Source organism: Mus caroli, unplaced genomic scaffold (genome assembly GCF_978045245.1).
Source record: "Mus caroli unplaced genomic scaffold, Mus_caroli_1 scaffold_15, whole genome shotgun sequence".
NCBI lineage: Eukaryota > Metazoa > Chordata > Mammalia > Rodentia > Muridae > Mus > Mus caroli.
In genome coordinates, this window is record NW_028227270.1 from 53,444,300 (window position 1) to 53,464,099 (window position 19,800).

General features: G+C 42.2%; 1 protein-coding gene and 1 pseudogene across 1 annotated transcript; one reads left to right on the top strand and one right to left on the bottom strand.

Annotated features, from left to right (window-relative positions):
• Positions 1-564: 564 nt before the first annotated feature.
• LOC110308525 (uncharacterized) lies at positions 565-10,311 on the bottom strand. The gene is made up of 4 exons (XM_085830992.1): positions 10,215-10,311; positions 5,907-6,033; positions 5,334-5,429; positions 565-3,470 (listed from the first exon to the last, which is right to left on the bottom strand). The coding sequence occupies exons 1-4, from the start codon at positions 10,218-10,220 to the stop codon at positions 2,545-2,547; spliced, it is 1,155 nt and encodes a 384-aa protein (XP_085687118.1). The 5' UTR covers positions 10,221-10,311; the 3' UTR covers positions 565-2,544.
• A 7,802-nt stretch (positions 10,312-18,113) lies between these two features.
• Positions 18,114-19,212, top strand: LOC110308536 (protein LSM12 pseudogene; annotated as a pseudogene).
• The last annotated feature ends 588 nt before the right edge of the window (positions 19,213-19,800 follow it).

Sequence of the window (19,800 nt, forward strand, 5' to 3'; positions counted from 1 at the left end):
CCCTCATAGAAGCAGGGAGGGTGTAGGATAAGGGTTTTTAGAGGGAAAACCAGGAAGGGGGATAACATTTGAAATGTAAATAGATAAAATAACCAATAAGAAATTAAAACAAACAAGAAAAAGGTTTCAGGTGTCTAGTCAGAAACTAAATAGTACCCAGCCACCTCACCTGAAGCAAGGACAATGGATAGGCAAGTTTCCAGACCTCCCTGGTAACAGGTTCTAGCCCCCATGCCCCGGTAGTGGAATGCCCTCAGAGATTGAGTAAGATAGAGTTCACCTATTCCAGAATCCCTAACATGCTTTAAATCCAGCCTTGCGAGCTCATTTGGCTGTTTCTCCATTTTGGAAGGAGGAATCTCCTCATGCTATTCTTCTGCAGAATAAAACGCTCTTTGCTTTTGCATGCTATTTGAGTCTTGGATACCATTCTTTGACGAACAATGGACCCTTATAATATCATAGGAGTATCCTATGATCCTGGTACCAATTTCTGTCCCAGTTTGCTTTTTGTTGCTGTAATAAAACACTGACCAAAATCAATTTTGGGGAAAGGGGGTTTATTTCAGCTCACAGGTTACATCATCAAGGGAAGTCAAGACAAAAACTCAAGTAGGAATCTGGAGTTAGGACCTAAAGCCTGGACCATGAAATAATGCTGCTTGCTGGCTTTTCCATAGCTTACTATCAGCTCTCTACCTCCCCACCAGTCTCTTCCTTCCTTCCTTTCTCATTCTTTGTTTCTTTCTAAATAATTTTTTCAGATTTACTTATTTTATGTATATGAGTGTTTTGCCTGTATGTATTTTGTGTACCATGTGCACTCCTGGTGCCTGTAGTGCCCACAAGAGGATGTTGGATGCCCTAGAAGTGGAGTTAGGAATGGTTGGATGCCACCATGTGGATGCTGGGAAAAGACCTTGGGTCCTCTGCAAGAGCAACTAGTGATGTTAATCAGAGTCATTTCTCTAGTCCCTTAACTTGCTTTCTTATACAATCCAGGACCACCTTCTCAGGGGTAGCACGACCGACATTGGGACAGGCCTCCTCTCATCAATCATTAATCAAGAAAATATCCCAAAGACATGCCCACTGGCCAGTAGGCAATTCTTCAATTGAGGTTCTTTCTTCCTAGGTGTCTTTAGTTTGTTTCAAGTTAACACAAACTAACCAGCACAGCAAATACAATTCATAGGGTTTGTCTCCAATAATATTTTTATATTCCAGTGGTCTTTAACTTGTGGGTTTGACTTGTTTGGGGGTCAAGTGACCCTCTCACAGGGGTTGCCTAAGACCATCAGAAAGCACAGATATTCTGATTCATAACTAGCAAGTTTACAGTCACAAAGAAACAATGAAAATAATTATCTGGTTAGGGGTCACCACAACAGGAGGAACTGTTTTAAGAGTTGCATCATTAGGAGGGTTGAGAACCACTACTTTAGATGTAAGTGACTGGCTAAGGATTAAGACACTATTTTACACAATGATTTCTACTAGAACAAATTTTCTCTTTTCAGGCTTATATATTTGAAAATGTTCTTCCTGAGCCATTCATCACATATGTACAGTTTCTATATGAATTGACTCATAGTTGATGAAGATCCAGTTTCACTTAAAGGCCTTGCCTTTATTGAACAGGTGTCTCACAATATTTCTGTTGGTTATATTCTGAAGAATAAAGGATTTTCTATGTTATTTGAAATGATAGGGTTTCTACCATATGTAAAACTTTGATTATGTGTATAAAATAATTATTCAATACTTAAGACCCTCTCTTGGCTTTTACAAGATCTCTCCAGTGTGAAACTGATAGTGTTGAAGAAGTGTTGAACTGTTAGTAAATTCCTTGAGATTCTAAGGGTTCTCTTCCTTATTGTATTGAATTATAGTACTGAATTATGGGATAACATTATGGAAGGATTTGCAACAGTGGCTGTACTAATCTGGATTTTCTCTACTGTGGATTCTGTTGTGTCAAATAAAGTCTGAACAATTTTTAAAGGCTTTGCCACATTGCTCACATTTGTATAGCTTCTCTCCAATATGGAATCAGCAATGATGTTTAAGATTTGAAGAAGAATTAATGTGGCCTTGCCACATTCTTCACATTTGTAAGGTTTCTCTCCAGTGTGAATTCTTTCATGTTGAGTGAGGCCTGTGGTACAAGTGAAGGCTTTGCCACAGTCTTTGCAATTGTAAGGCTTCTCACCCATATGGATTCTATGGTGTCGAGGTAGAGTATGATCGTTATTAAAGGCTTTCTCACATTCATTGCACTTATAGGGTTTTTCTCCCCTATGAATGCACTGGTGCTTCATAAAGGATGAATAAATGCTAAAGGCCTTCCCACACTTATCACACTTATATGGTTTTTCTCCAGTATGAACTCTCCAGTGGTAAATAAGTTTGGTAGAACAGTAAAAGTCCTTGCTACATTCCTTGCATTTGTAGAGTTTCTCACCAATATGGATTCACAGATGCTCATGCAGGTATGAAGCAAAAGTTAAGGCCTAGCCACATTCATCGAATTTGTAGTTTCTCTCAAATATGTATTCGTTGGTGTTGGTTACGGCTGGAGGAACAGTTAAAAGCTTTGCCACATTCCTTGCATTTGTAGGGTTTCATGCCAGTATGGATTCGACGATGTTTATACAGATATGAAGAACAGCTAAAGGCCTGCCCACAGTCATCACACTTAAAGAGTTTCTCTCCCCTATGAATTTGTTGGTGTTGGTGAAGGCTGGAAGAACAGTTAAAAGCTTTGCCACATTCTTTACATTTGTAGGGTTTCTCCCCAGTATGGGTTCCCTGGTGCTTAGAAAGAATGCAGCGATCAATAAAGGCCATGCCACATTCTTCACATTTGTAAGGTTTCTCTCCAGTGTGAATTCTCTGGTGTTTAGAAAATGTTGAGTGTACATTAAAAGTCTTTCCACATTCATCACATTTGTAAGGTTTCTCTCCAGTGTGAATTCTCTGATGTTTAGAGAGTGTTGTGCGAGCACTAAAGGCCTTGCCACATTCTTCACATCTGTAGGGTTTCTCTCCAGTATGAACTTTTCGGTGAACAGTAAGTCCTGAATAGTTAGTAAAAGCTTTACCACATTCTTCACATCTGTAGCGTTTCTCTCCAGTATGGATTCTTTGATGCTTACCCAGATATGAAGAACAGTTAAAAGCTTTGTCACACACTTCACATTTGTAAGGTTTCTCTCCAGTATGAATTCTTTGGTGCTGTTTAAAACTGAAGGAATATTTAAAAGCTTTGTCACACACTTCACATTTGTAAGGTTTCTCTCCAGTATGAATTCTTTGGTGCTGTTTAAGGGTGGAGGAATAGTTAAAAGCTTTGCCACATTCTTTACATATGTAGGGTTTCTCTCCTGTATGAATTCTCTGGTGTTGAACAAGCAGTGATTTCCAACCAAAAGCCTTCCCACATTGTTTACACTGATAGGGTTTTGATCCTGTTGAGTAGAGGTTGAGGAATCACTAAAAGCATACTGCCATACTTTAATTTAGCATACTTAAATTTATGTATTATTGGTCTTACATAGAAACTCAAAGTAGCAAAACTTGTGAGACTGGCAATCAAGTGGTGACTTCAACACACTGGACAGATGAACACACAGGGTGGGTGAGAACACGAAGTGAGTGTACACACCAGGTCGGTGTATACACTGGACAGGTAAACTCACCTTTAATATGCACACTTTTCACTCATGGTTACATATTTAATATAATTAAGAATCACATAAATGGGTACTAGAGAGATGCCTCGTCAGCCAAAGAGCACTGGCTATTCTTCCAAACTGCCTGGGTTCAATTCCCAGCACCCACATGACAGCTCACAACTGACTATAACTCCAGTTCCAGGAGATCTGACACCTTCACACAGACATACATTCAGGCAAAACACCAATACACATGGAATAAAAATAAGTAATTTTTTTTTTTTTAGAAAATGAACCACATAGATGGAAAACTACAGACATTCATACATCAGTAATCCTTCAGCATGATTCAAAAGTGTAGTAAATTAAAACTACGTAAACTACCACTGAGGTGTGAATATGAACACATTGTAGAACAAATAATGGAATACTATTAACCTAAATAGCGAAGCCAGTCATACCATCTACATGAGGGCATTATGCAAAATGAAATAAGTCCACACTATGAAGTCAATTATGTATTATTGGTCTTACATAGAAACTCAAAGTAGCAAAACTTGTGAGACTGGCAATCAAGTGGTGACTTCAACACACTGGACAGATGAACACACAGGGTGGGTGAGAACACGAAGTGAGTGTACACACCAGGTAGGTGTATACACTGGACAGGTAAACACACTGGGAGGGTGTGCACAGGGGTTAGAGGCGAACACACTAGGTGGGTGAACGAACAGGTGGGGAGTGGACACACTAGGGAGGCCAGTGAGCACACAGGGGTGTGTGTGAACACACTGAGCAGGTGAACACACCAGAAGGATGAACACACCAGGTGGGTGAACACATTGACAGAAATAGAACATTTTTATGCATGTAGTGTTTCACTTCTCAAAGCTATAAAATTTTATATACAGATACACTACCTAGAATGTCCCTAACAAGATGAAACAACATACTTGAAATACATCAGTGTTATGCTTTAAATACAATAAAATAAACACCTAAAGGAGATACCAAATCAGGAAAATTCTTCTAATTTGCTTTTAAAGGACAGAAGCAGCCGGGCAGTGGTGGCACACGCCTTTAATCCCAGCACTTGGAGGTAGAGGCAGGTGGATTTCTGAGTTCGAGGCCAGCCTGGTCTACAAAGTGAGTTCCAGGACAGCCAGGGCCATACAGAGAAACCCAATCTCGGGGGGTGGGGGTTGGGGGGAGGGACAGAAGCTCTGCTAAAGGCAGCATATCTGTCAATGAATAGCTAGTAAAGTTAGCACCTAGCATTTTGAGAAATACTCACTTAGCAGAATACAACAGACAAAAAAATCAATTGATAATGAAAGAAACAGCCCACCTAGATTAGACAATAATTTTCCCAATTATTCTATTATTATATAATATTATAGCTACCTGTGGCTATTTAAGGCTGCATGGAATCTGAATCTCCCTGCTCATCCTCCATCTTCCTCCTCTCTTTTCCTGTGTTGCTCCCTGACTCTGCAACTCTTGGCTCTGCCTCCCTTTTCCCTGTCCAATCGCAGGCTTCTTGTACTAATATTTAAACTAATTGGACAGATAAAATTCTACTACAGGAAAGCCATGCTTTATCTTGTATTTTTGAACTGTTCACTTGGGTGCACTGATTCAGCCATCACTACATACCTGGGTATGTGCCTACACTTGCCTGTGTCTTCACATTCCAAGACTCTGGTTGTCGTTCTAGAAATGTGATCAGGTATGGCTTGGAGAAAGCAAGACCTGTTTGGAAAAGGGAATAAGATGCTTGGCTGTTTTCTCCTGGAAATTAACATTTGGACTTAGTTCTATGCATATATGGGAAGAGATTATGAATGACTGCAGAAAATTCTATGATTAACACACTTCCTGAAAGATGATATTCTTAGGAGTCATTTACAACCTGCAGTTCCTGAGCCTCAATACAAGGAAAAGTATTAACACAAAAGGATGAGGCATTTTCTCTAGCATGTGTTCCATGCCTCCTGCTACCAAGCTTCTAAAAAGGCCACTACAATGGAGGGTGCATACCTCCACAAACAGGCTAAGCATACTTTAAAATATTTCTTAGCCCCATCACATTCTATCTTTTTCTCTTTAAAGGCAGGCACATGAGCTACATTGTTGGAAGGCACAAACTCTGCAACACGAGTTACCCTACAAATGGAGGCAGTCCCTTTTGACAGTGAAATAAGAGTTCACAATGGAAGTGATCCTTACCCAGGAACACAAGGTTGCTGTAATTCTCCAACATCACTTCCTTATACAAGTTCCACTGAGCAGAGTCCAGACATTCACGCTCCTCTGCAGAGAAATCAATGGCCACATCTCTGAATGACAGCAGTTTCTGAAATTAAATGAAATCCATAGCAAAAATTAATAACATAAATACCGAATAGTCAACATGCTTGCAGTCACAATTCTAAATTTTGAAGAAGATGAAATTATAGATAGAAATGGTTCTAACATAGGTGCGTGGTATTAAATACCTTGAAATGAAATGATCTCATGAATTCATCCTCTTTAAAGAAAGAGAATGACATAAGTTCCAAAACTTAAATAAATGTAATTTTATGGAGATAAATTGTAAAATGTAGGAATTCACAAAAATATATATTTAGTGTGGAATGCTTGCATAGTACACCACACATTGCATGCATTCTCACAGGAAGAAGCTATGGTGAGGAGTACCACAGTAGAATACTGTAGCCACAGTGGAGTCGGGGCCATACACAGGAGCCCTGATTTCAGTAATGCACAGAGACCCAGAGACAGTACTAGTTAGTTCCAACCACCCCACCTCATTTACTGATACTCAGTCCCGCAAATGCCTCAATTTCAACTTCTTTTTAAGTATCTTCTCTCTCTAGTTTCACCACAAACAGGACTTGTCCTCTGAAAGTGAGCCAAGATGCCATAGAGTTTGCAAGTGTACCATTGCTTTCCAGTTGTGTAGCTGATGGCTTTGGGCATAGGTTCATGTCCAGACCACACAGGCCTTAGAGATGGAAGGCTAACTCTGATTATCAGTCCTTTTAGGAATATGGGGGTATATGGTGGATTAATAAGTTAAAACTCCATAGGGTCTTCCTGTCTGATTGTTTCTCTTAGCCCGTTTATGAAGCTGTCATTCCACTGACTTAGAGATAAACTCCTGTCATGGTTCATACAAGTCCTTAACTACGGAACTAAAACTACACATTCTTGGCTTGGTCAGGATTGGCAATGGCCCCCTGGCAGGAGGTGCACCTAACACTGATAATGCCAGAGATATGATTTGTGGTAAACAAGCAAGGTCTCCACTTGTTACATTCTGTTTGCTTTTTAAAATCTTCATCTAATTCGTCTTTTATGTGCAGTTAACATTACTTTGAATGTACAAATGAAACTACACACTTGGTCTATAAAGTTGTTAAAAATTAACGAGCATTTGACTCATCTTGTTATACATATTAAGAGTATATAATCTATAAATATAATAGATTAATATAGTTTAAAATACTTACCTGCTATTTGAGTGTTGGAATTAAAATGAGGCTGTTTGCTGGGTCCATATGCTTTCTTTATTGATTGTTAATTTTGATCCAACCAGGGGTGTTTATTTGTCAACACTCTGTATAAGGTTATATTCTGTTCTAAAGAACTGCCTCTTTGGGAATTATCACTTCAATAGAATTTATATAGATATAATTTAGGAATACTTATCAATCCATGTATCAATAGATAGGATGATAATTAAACTAAACGTCTGATCTGCAGAGGCACTTCCGTCACGGGGCTTTACATGTACCTACACCTCACTATCTTGTTACATAGATGAGCTCACTCTAAAGATTGGGGGTCACTCACCTAGTTTCAGATACTTAGCTTAATCTTTTATATTAAATTTATCTAATTAAATCTATTCAATCAATTTATGGTGTAAGAGACACAGTCTTGTCCTTTGCTCTTTATTTAGTGTCAATTACCATTCTTTTGTGGTAGCAGTTCCACAGCATCATGAGAGCTATGTTTAGATCATCTACATCACAAGAACTGTTTATAGATCATCTACTTTAAAAGAGGATTGTTGGAAGGTTGATGGGCTAGCATCAGTGTGAAATCCTGAGGGTACAGTTATGCTGGTTGCAATAAGAAAATCCCACCTATATGTTTGCACATACACCTCCTTGGTTTAATAACTTATCTATTGTAAAAACAAAAAACAAAAAAACATTACAACCAAGACAACTTTTTTAGCGGGGTGGGGTGGGGGTGTTGTTTTGAGACAGGGTTTCTCTGTACAGTCCTGGATATCCTGGAACTTATTCTGTAGATAAATCAAGCTGGACCGGAACTCAAAGATCCATCTGCCTCTGCCTCCTGAATCCTGGGATTAAAAATGTAAGCCACCACTGCCCAGCACCCAGGGCAACTTATAAAAGATTGTTACTGGGCTTATGGTTTCAGACGATTAGAGTCCAGAATAGTGAAATGCTAGCAGGAATTGCTGAGAGCTCACATCTTGATCCACAGGCAAGAGGCAGAGCTCTGAGAGAGGGTAGGAGTCTTTCTGACATCTCAAAGCCTGTCCCAAGTGACATCTTTCCAACAAGGCCACTCCTACGACTCCTTCCCAAGCAGTTCCACCAAATGGAGACAAAGCATTCAAAGAAGAGCCTAGGGGCACCATTCAAACCACACCTTCAGACTGGGGTTTGGGGGTGGAAGTGTCCTGTATCCCGGAGTCTGCTGAGTAGTATGGTTGTCTTCTACCGACTACATGTAAATGAAGTAGAAGAGAAAGACAGGAGTAGTTAAGATCTGGGAAGAGAGATCCCCTCACTTGAGTTTGAAGCTTTTCAGCAGCTGAAAGTCAAACATTCTGACAGCTAACACTCACTGTGAAGGTTTCCAGCAGAGGCAATATTTCTCTTCCTTAGTAATACTTTCAAATAAAAATGTTACAACAGCCATGAATAGGGCTGGAGAGATGCCTGAATGGGTAGATACGGACTGCCAGAAACTCTGTCAGCTAATAACAGAGTTCAATACCCAGAGCTCACATGGTGAAAAGGGAGAATGACTCGCAGAAGATATCCTCTGACCTTGTAGGTCTTACCATGTCAATGTGGCACAAACCAATAATCCTAGTCCTTGGTAGGCAGAGGCAGGAGGATTAGGAGTTCAAGGCTGGCTTCATCAAGGGGTTTATAAGGTCCCAGTCACAGGGTCCTGAGTGATCAGAGCTCCTCAATTCCGTCTTTTCGTCTCTCTGACTCACTGTACGTACTTGGGTGAGTTTGTCTAGAACTGTTTGGGGAGGGTTAGGGAACCTAGGTGCCACATTCTTTGATAAGAGTTGGTTTAAAGCCGGGCGTGGTGGCACAAACCTTTAATCCCAGCACTCGGGAGGCAGAGGCAGGCGAATTTCTGAGTTCAAGGCCAGCCTGGTCTACAAAGTGAGTTCCAGGACAGCCGAGGCTACACAAAGAAACCCTGTCTCGAAAAAAAAACAAACAAAAACAAACAAACAAAAAAAAGAGTTGGTTTAAGTGAGTTTAGACACTGCAGATGACATGCAAAGACAGAACAGCTGGCCATTAAAGAGCGATGAAGACCGACCTCTTAGGATGCAGGATTATTCCCCCCCCCCCCAGAGACATTTCAGCCCCCTCCCACCGGTAACCAACAGCCCTGCACCCAAGCCTATTCTCACACCAATTTGTTTCTCCATTTTGAAAAGGAGTCCAAATGCAGTCTCCGAAGGTACTGGCTGATCTATTATTTTCTAGTACCTTTCACTCTACACTACGGAGTGAACTACTTGGTTGACACAAAACTCAAATCCTTCCCTTTAGGGGACTCTTCTGCCCTCATATGGGAGTGTTAGTCTTGGGGTTGACGTCACAACAGTGATCACGAAGGACCCCTATGCAAAATAGTTGTTCATAAATCTAACAGTTCATTACCAAGAAAATGGAACCAACATTCCAAACAACAGCCGCCCTCCCAAAATTCCCTTCACTTGCAAATAAACAAGGTTATGAACTTTTGTCAACTCCAAGAGTCCTCCTAGGCCGGCTATAAAGTAAAGAAAGCACCATACACCCAGCTGGCTCTAGATTTCCTGAGAAATCTGACTACAACCATGTGAGCCTGAGTCAGCTAGAGAGCATGAGTTTCCCCAGCCAAGCAGGAGAGTGCGCGCCCAGTCATAGCCTCAGGCTGTCATCAGACACCAGTCAGGGTGAAACCTGCCAGGATTTCCAGCAGTTCTCACTCCTGGGTCCTGAGCCAGCTCTCCTGTGCAGGGTGGACTCCAGCAGTAGCCTCGTGCAAGCAAAGCGGTCACTCTCGGAACCGACCCCATTGCCCTTTCCGCAGCTCTGACCTGCATCCAACGTGGGGTTGGCCCAGCCTAGGTCAGCACAGCGCCCCCAAGTCCGCTTCTTCCCGCCTCCCATCCACAAACTCTCGCCCTCCATTCCGGACCCATCACTGCGCGGACCCTCAGGCCTGCAAGGCTGGTCTGCACCCTGGACGAACCTCCATGTGAGAGATGCAAACCGAGTACTGAGCAAGACCTATTTCTTGCTCAACTTTGGGAAAGATGCAATTATGCAGAGAGTAGAAACGTGGTTTCCTGAATGGCTCCTTGTGACGTCGTATGGACAAGACTACATTTCCCACAACTCTATGCGAAAGAGATCCCTTAGAGTAGAAGGGGTTGGGAGGAAGCAGTCAGTTTGTGTCCTGGTACAACCACAGGGAGCCAGTTGGCTTTTAAAATGCTAAATTTAAACCGGGGCAGTGGTGGCCCTCGCTTTTAATCCCAGCACTTGGGAGGCAGAGACAGGCTCTGAGTTCGAGGCTAGCCTGGTCTACAGAGTGAGTTCCAGGACAGCCAGGGCTACACAGAGAGGGAAAAATAATGCTGAATTCAGTACAGGACACGTTTAAATGTGAATTGAGCCTTTGACAGTAACCTTTAATAGGTTTGCAACTTATTTCTGTTCAATATGTTGCGATTTAAACTCAAAAGTGTACTTATTATGGAATATTCTACATGTAAAGTTCACACTGATTCAATATTACTATAAAATAACTCTATATGTGGCCTTCCTTGTAGTCGAACTGCTCGGGAACTTAAGACAGGAGGATCCCAAATCCAAAGCTAACCTGGGCCAAATAAAGAGACCTTGTTTCAAAATACAATGTACAAGTAGGGTTAGGGAGCAAGGGGCAAAGCCCTTGACTATAGTGGAGGCTTGGCTTAATAACAAGCATTACATATGCATAAATACTCCTTGTTCTCCTGTATGAGCCATACATGGAGTAGACTCCACAACTGGATAACGTTTTCATATGAACACTGGAAACTTCCATACAGTGAAGGGCATGGATCAGGGACACAGCTGTTTTAAATCATTAGACAAAGTTAAACATCCAGCTCTCTGATGTTAACGTGAAGAAATCCCGAATTTATCTCAGGATCTTTTGGTCTGTCTGTAAATCCAGTGTACACACGTTCATCCACTAATTTGAGCTATACAAGAGCTTCATCCTCTTCTACCAGTGTTTTCATGAATGCAGGGAAGTATTGTTGGGAACAAGAAAAGAAACGTATTCTAAGTACTATGATGATTTCATTTTCAGATTTCATTTTATCCTAGAGAGAAACTAAATTCATAGTTCCAGGCCCTAGGGGAGCTATAGCTGAATAGCTTCTGTTTTAAACAGTTGTCTGAGTCCAGATATCTCAGAGACAACTTGTAAGGAGACAATGTCTGAGTCCAGCCATCTCAAGGGCAACTTCTCCATCTTGCTGGCAGGGTCAAACAAGTTCATGTTCCCAGGCCCATAAAGAACAGCTATCACTCACCTTTCCAAATGTTTTCTTAATTTGTTAACAGGTGTGTGTGTGTAGAGAGAGAGATTGCTATTATTTAAACCAAGGTTTTATATACACACACACACATATATATATATATATACATATAGATAGATATAGATATAGATATAGATATAGATATAGATATAGATATATACTACATGCAGCTGACCCAGTCCTTTGTCTCCTTAGCACTCTGATCTCCTAATCACTCCAGACCTAATGTCTAGGAGAACGAATTAAGGACCTTGAAGCCAAGTGCCCTGGATACCACCCAGTCTCCAATGGTACTCCTTTATTTAACCCATAATGTCAAAATACAATTGGTTAATAGTGCAGCTCCCCTCCCATGGTCCCCCTTGTTTTGTGTTCCCATCCTTTAAAAATGTTGTTCAAACTCCCTTTGGGGAGGCAGTTCAGATCCCGAAGTGACTGCCTCCTCGAGGCTCTGAAAATAAAGCTTCAATTTTTAAGTATTCATATCTGAAGTGAGTTTTCTCAGCTTCCACCCCAAATCCAACAGTATTCGCTAGCAGGTGTGCTAGGAGCTCATGCTTACTTCCCCTGCTCCTCTCCCAAGTGGAGGGACACAGTTCCAGGGATCATACTGTGTGTGCATTGACTCCTGTTCCATCATCGATTGGAATTCCCCATGCAGAACCTTGCTTGATCTGCCATCATCAGTTTCCTTTCTTTTCGGATCCTGAAATTATTCCTATATGACAATGGTTAGAAAGTCAAGAGCATATGCATCAGTTCTTCCAAATCAGGACAGAGGAATGATTCTTCCCTGGATGCAAAGCTATCAGAAATAGCTTCCAAGGACTATCAAGTGAGTTCACTGGAATAAGCCAGATTGGCATTACAGAATATTGAGTCCTCCTAACTCCTAGTAGGAATATTTATTCCTGGGAGCATCATGTCAGAAACCAAAGCACAAAGCACTATCAGAAGGAAGAGTCCATGCTTATTTGATGGTCACTGATTGATTGATAGCATTGGAAGCTATTTCTGAGCTGACAGAAGAGCACAGTTATTTTTAATCACCATCAGGAAATCATAGTGTCTATATGTTTTCCTTGCAGTGATTGAGCATGGGTCTTAGTAATTAGTGACGTAGATACCCTACATATGTGTAGTATCTGGCACAGAAGAATACATTGTCTCTGTGGTAAACATAAAGAGATGCACATGTGATCGCTTTATAACTATCCCCTCAGAGGCTCACATATTTCCATCATTTGGTCCCCAGTGAGTGGTGCTCTTTGGGTAAGATGAGCTGTGTGGCCTTGCTGAGGGAATTATGTCACTGGGGCTGGGCTTTGAAAATTTAGTGATTTCTAGTTCACTCTCTTGGTTTTGTGTGTGAGGTCGAGGATTTTCACCCCCGGCCTCCATGCCTGCCTCTAACGGACATGTCTCCCTGGCTAACTTTCTGGAACCTTAAACCAAAATAAATACTTTCTTTAGTAACTTGCCATGGTTTTTAATTCCAAAAATAGGAAAGAAACTAATTCAGAACAGTTCTGAGGGAAGAGTGTCAGGAATGTTAGGACCTGCAAGGTATAGGAATGATTGGTGTAGTCATGCAGAGAAGCCTCCTATCGCTCTCAGGGCACTGCATGATGTAATAATCACCATTAATAGTCCAACCTGTGCGTACAGCATCCTTGCAAATGATGCTCATGTTTACGTACAAACAGAACACATATCATCCACAAGGGGAGTCACATTTTATATAGGTTTGAACTAGAAACATTGCCCTATTAAAAATACTAAATTAAATTGAGATCATTCAATATATGTACTTGGTAGTTTGGATGAGAATTCGCCCATAGGTTCATATATCTGCATGCTTAGTCCCCAGCTGATGAACTATTTAGAAAGGGTTAGCAAGATGCAGACTCATTAAAGAAGGTGTCTCACTCACTGAGGGTGGGCTTTGATGCTGTGTGTGGATCAGGATGTAAAGCTCTCAATCATTTCTCAGACACCATGCCTGTCTGTCTACCATCATGCTTCACATCATGTTGTTAATGGCCAAACCCTCTAACATGCCTCCAGATACATATGTAGCAGAGGATGGCCTTATATGACTTCAATAGGAGGGTAGGCCTTTGGTCCTGTGGAAGCTTGATGCCCCATCAAAGGGGGATGCTAGATTGGTGAGGCTGGAGTGGGTGAACAGGCAGAGAAACCCCCTCATAGAGGCAAAGGGGAGGGGGAGAGGGGATGGGATGGGGGGTGTTGTAGAGGGATAACCTGGAAGGGGGATAACATTTGAAATGTAAATGAATAAAATGATTAATAAGAAAAAAGTCTTAGCCAGCACTGGTTTTATAAATCGGGCTGAACTGGGTTCATTCTTCCTCACCTGGATGTTTTCCCCTGCCAGCGGTCAAGCCTACAAGGACCTCATGCACCACTCAAGGAAGAATAAGATTGAGTTAGCACACACTCAAGGTACTGTCCGTCGTGACACACACGGCTAAAAGGAAGACTGCGATGTGACATTTCTTCCAAAATAGAGAAGCAAAGGCGTTGAAGTCCAGTGTTCACTTCTACGGCCTTTGGTGTTTTCAGCCTAGGATTCCAGTCCATGTGATGGTATTCTCCTTATTTACAGTGTTTCGCTGCAGATACTCATCGCAGTCTAGAAATTCTCTCACAGGCATGCCCATAGGTTTGTTTCCAAAGGTAATCGTAATCTCCATATAGTTGAGTACTAAGAGGAATAATCACAGTTTTCCCCCTATGTTAACTTAAATGAAATATATCACTTTACACATAACTTTCTTTTCACAGTACCCCACAGATTCTGTCTCAGATTTTCTGTGAATTACACCACTAACTCAGCAACTTTTATACAGGAAAACATTTAATTAGGGCTTGGCAAAAAAAAAAAAAAAACCAAAAACCAAAAAATCCCAGGAGAGGCTATTGGTGAAAGTACTGATGTGTTTATAAAAAAGATAAAGACAAGGGAGATATGTTCTATGGAGGTGTGGTGAGGCGTGAAGGAAAGGAGAGCCTTTGCAGGCCCATGCTGAGACCTGCCCCTGAGGGACAGAGTTTATTCAGGGCATGGGAAGAGTAGTAGAGGCAGAGAAAGACAGAGAGAGGGAGAGTAGAGAAGTAGAAGAGTAGAGGAGTAGAGGCCAGCCATGAGCACGTGGAGAGAGAGGGGGGAAGGGAATGGGGAGAGAGGTTGGGGAGAGAAAGCAAGGGCAAGAGAAAGCAAGAGCACAAGAAAGTGAGGAGGGGGCAAGTAGACCCTTTTATAGTGAGTCAGTTATACCTGGCTGTTGCCAGGTAACTGTGGGGTGGAGCTTAGACAGAATGCTAACAAGTACAGCTTAGTTGCAGCAGAAGACCACATCATTTTGGATATGCCGGTACCATAGGATGACCACCAAGAACAGCAGCAGGTGTGGAGTAGAGCTAGCTAGCCCAAGTGTGGAAGACAAGCTCTGTGTGCTGCAGAGAATGGAGCCAGAGAAGTGACCTATGCCCCTTGAAGGATCCCAGAAGATAAGTGAATCCTAGATAATTAGATGTTGACATAGTTAAAAGTTTTGAAGCTTTGTTTTGCTTTAAGATTTTTACCTGTGTCCCTGTTATTCCTTCTTGAAGTAATAATGTATTTATCTTATTTTTATTTTTTATTTTAAATAGACAGACCCAGAGGAAGGTTACAGTGGGCAACTTAGCTGAACTAGGCATCCCCAGGGATTTAAAAATTCTCTGACCTTGTTTGAAGAGCCACTAAGTGGTGACTTCCTGCCCTTCTGTTATAGGTTTCCCAGGACCACACTCTTCCAATTCTCAAATGACCTCCTATAGCCTCTAAAACTAAAATAAATTATAAGAGAGCCACTGAGGGATTGCTACAAGAGTTACAGACCTTGGGCTACAGAATGTTGGCTTAGCCCAATGTTACATATCACAGGTTACCCATTTGGCTATCAGCTGACAGGAGGCAAAAGGAGCCTGTTCAGGATTACAGGATTGCTGTAATCCTTCAGATCCCAGCTCCAAAAAATGAGAGACAGGTTCAAGAGTTCCTAGGTGTAGCCATGCATTACTGCCTCTAGATACCAGAGGTTGTGGAAATAGCAAGACCACTATACACCAGCACAAAATGGGGCACTGTGTCCCTAACCTAGCCTAAGACGAAAACAAACAACATCCATGGCTTTAAAAACAGATCTTACTTCAGCTGCACGTCTAGAATTTCCAGACATCTCAAACCTTTTCATCTGTTTGTCCACAAAACAAAAAACATTACAAAAGAGGTTCTAACCCAAACTTTCAGGTCATGTAAATGCTCTATTACAAACTTGTCCAAATGATTAGACCCTGTAGGACAGTCTCTCTGTTTAAGAGCTGTGGTGGCTACTACTAGTCTAATTTTTTTTTTTAAAAGTTAGTCCTAAGTCCAGATCTTATATTCACAGCAACCCATGCAACCGGGGCCCTCCTCTCAGGAACACCAGAGCAATGACTGTCTAATGACCCGTATGACCCAGAACCAGGCTCTACCCCTGTACCACCCTCAAGTCTAGTTTGAAAGACCAAACACCATCAACCTCATTATGGCCTTTGCCTGATGATGACTACCTGCAGATGTTAGCAAATCAGGCACAGCCTGAGGGCCTGGTGACAGCAGGACACTCAGCGGACACATTCCCACTGTCACCTCATGTCACTTGTCCTCCTGCACGTGTGCTACATCCCCTGATAAAAGGACCCGTTCCTCCTCCCTGCCGTTCCTTTTTCCTCCCCCATCCCTAAATAATCCTCCCACTTGAAACCTGTCCCATGGTGATACTTTTTGGATCCAACAGCAGGTGCTCATCAATGACTGTGACTTTCAAACCTGAAAATTGAGAGAAGACCAAAGCCACAATTTCCCAACTAAAATAAGCTGTATTTTGGGGTGTACCCGGGACTTGCCAGCCAGCTGTCTCACCCTAAGTGGGGATTTGAGAGAGCAGCCCCTAATGGCCTCTTTAAGGCCCTTTTATAGGAGAGATAAGGTGTCCACAGAGACAAGGGAGTTTACTGTTATACATTGTTAAAAAGACACAAGGAAAGGGAAAGACCAAGGGTAAGGATATACAATGTGTGAATGGAATCATAACCAAGAAATAGGAACTTATTCTTAATTACAAATAGAAACCTTAGGTTGCCAGGACTTAACACAGGACAAACAGGGACTTATTCTTCAACTACACCTAGAACCCTTAACCTGCAAGGTATATTGTTCTTGTTTTGATCTCTGCTTTGGGCCTGATGCATCCACTATAAGATTATGCTTGGAAGATCACCCCTGCCACCTCCCTGTCTCAGATACCAACAGCAGGTGGAACAACTCTCTAACCATTTCTCTCTCAAGTCATTACAGGCCCACCTCCATGAAGGTCTTGCCCACCTCCAAGTTTACCACTGGCTTCCCCTGTTAGAGACTGGTAATACCATCTGGGTCAAGCAGGTCGTAAAAAGGGCATTGGAACCAAGGTCTCAACCAACTCTCCTCTCTAGAGCACTTAACACACCCAGGGCCAGAGTTCTACCTCCCACTTAGGAAGCTGAGGGATCGCCAAGGGATCTTGACAAGGTCCACTGCTTGGTTAATCATTCCAGCCAGAAATTGGCCAGGATTGTTGGGTTTGCTTAGGCCCCCAGCCCTCGAACTAGATTAGGATAAGGACTAACTAGACTGTCAGCCATTGACTGACAAAGTTCACTGTGATTGGGCATAGCCCAAATTACGTTAGAGCACTTACAAGGGACTGCAGCTTAACTTAATATCCAAAACCTTTAGTCACAAGACTCTTTCCCTTATTCTAAGGCCTGTTGTTATTCCCTGTGGGCTAACTCATCTGGACAGTAGCAATATTACCAAGCTCCTGAGACTATTTGGAGGGCATGTACTAATGGTTTAACCAAATGTGTTCTATTCTGACACTTTATGTAATGAAAACGAAAAAAAGGAAAAGAACATTTTAACATGGACCATGAACTACAAAAAGGAAAAAAAGAAAAAAAGAGCTCTGGGGCTGGAGAAATTGCTCAGCAGTTAAGAGCATTGACTGATTTTCCGAAGGTCATGAGTTCAAATCCCAGCAACCACATGGTGGTCTGTAATGGGATCTAATGCCCTCTTCTGGTGTGTCTCTAGACAGCAACAGTGTACTCACATAAAATCTTTTTTTTTTTTTAAAGAGTAATGAGAAAAATGTCTTCTTGCTTCTTGTGGCTGAGAAAAAACAACATTAAGAGAGAGAGAGAGAGAGAGAGAGAGAGAGAGAGAGAGAGAGAGAGAGAGAGAGAGAGAGAGATCAGATAATTAAGTCTCTTCTTTTGGTTCCTCTGGCTAACTACTCTGCTATCAGCACTGGCAGGGCCTTTAATTCTGACTAAATTCATAATAGGCTCCAATATCAAATGTCTACTAACCGTGCTGTTGGGCAGACATCTGTAATTCTTCTTCTGAAGCATGTTGACTCGGGATATGGTTTTTGTTCTTAAAAGCTTACCCTGAGGGCCGAGGCTGCTCTCCCAAGATGGCGGCTCCTCCGGGCGAGTACTTCAGCGTTGGGAGCCAGGTGTCGTGCCGGGCGTGCCAGGAGCAGCGGCTGCAGGGCGAGGTGGTAGCCTTTGACTACCAGTCCAAAATGCTGGCTCTAAAATGTCCTTCTTCTAGTGGAAAACCCAACCATGCAGACATCTTGCTTATAAACTTACAGTATGTTTCAGAAGTGGAAATAATTAATGATCGGACAGAAACCCCTCCTCCCCTAGCTTCACTCAATGTTAGTAAGCTTGCCAGCAAAGCACGGACAGAGAAGGAGGAGAAGCTGAGCCAGGCCTATGCGATCAGCGCTGGTGTCTCCCTGGAGGGCCAACAGCTCTTCCAGACCATTCACAAGACCATTAAAGACTGTAAATGGCAAGAAAAAAACATTGTAGTCATGGAAGAAGTTGTTATTACACCCCCATATCAAGTGGAAAATTGTAAAGGCAAAGAGGGGAGTGCACTGAGCCATGTACGCAAAATAGTTGAAAAACATTTTAGAGACGTGGAAAGCCAAAAGATACTGCAGCTTTCACAAGCCCAACAACCACAGAAGGAGGCTGCTCTGTCATCCTGAGTCCACAAACAGGGAGGACTCTTCCAGCATCCAGCCACAGCGATGGTGGTGGTGGCTTCAGTGGAGGCCGGCCAGGGGAGGGAAGGGATCCTATATTTCCTGCTGACTCTTATTAGGGTCAGTGTTTCAAAAAAAAATCTAGACTTGAACAAACACCCAACAAAAAAAGAGCAAGAGAATAATTTAAAAGTTGAATCATTAGTTGACTAACAGACTTCGGCCCACCATGCCCTCCTCAGTCCTCTGAGCAGTCATCTTGTTAGTTTTATTTTTGCAAATTCCTTTTCACTCTGCCCTCCACTTGTGACTTTCCTTCCCTAGTCTGTGTCTGCCATCCTGATTTTATAAGTGGATATACTCGCCTTCTGAATGATTGAAAGAAACTTTTACATCTTTTCTTCCAAAATAAAAGTAACAAGCTGACTGTGATTCTGACGTTGAGACCAGAGCAGAAGAAAGAGGTCTCACTTTGAATTTTTCATTTTTTTTCTTTGATTTTTTTCTTTCTTTTTTTACACAGGGCATGGCTTGAATTAGTTTTATTTTTCTTAACTTTAAATATATAATGGAAATATATATTAAAATGTTCTCTAAGTATTTTCTGCTTCTTGCAGGTCTCTTTTTACTAGATCATGGCCACTCTTCCCACCTCATTCCTCTGAAAACAAAAATGTGTTGCCCTTTCTACCACCCACCCAGCAATTAACTTGACTTAGTTCACAGCTAGGATCTCCTGCAGCCCTGCAGAGCCAGTGTGCAGTCGGGATTTGGCCTTGAGGGTCCTGATGGCTTTCTGGTCTTTAACTATATGTACCTGTCTCCCATTCGGTCCCAGCCTCAGGACTCCCTGTGCCCTTGTCTTCACGGTACTAGACGAACACTCAGCATTCTCCACCCGGGAGTCAGCCGCCCCCCCCCCCCGCCCCCCCCTCCCGCCTCTGCAGGAAGAACTTGTTTGCATGGCACATCTCAGCTCTCCTCCTCCTCCTCCTCCTCCTCCGGGCTGATTTTCTCTTCTAAGAACCTGGACTCCATCTACCCCAGTCTTTCTTAAGTCTATGTCCAGAGCCTCTAGCCCAGGAAA

What these genes read in the sequence shown, in the direction of transcription:
- LOC110308525 (XM_085830992.1), bottom strand. An exon ending in CAGCAACCTTGTGTTCCTGG is followed by an intron (nt 5,430 to 5,906) that starts GTAAGGATCACT and finishes TTTTCCAAACAG; the next exon opens with GTCTTGCTTTCTCCAAGCCA. An exon ending in AAGTGTAGGCACATACCCAG is followed by an intron (nt 3,471 to 5,333) that starts GTATGTAGTGAT and finishes TCTACTCAACAG; the next exon opens with GATCAAAACCCTATCAGTGT.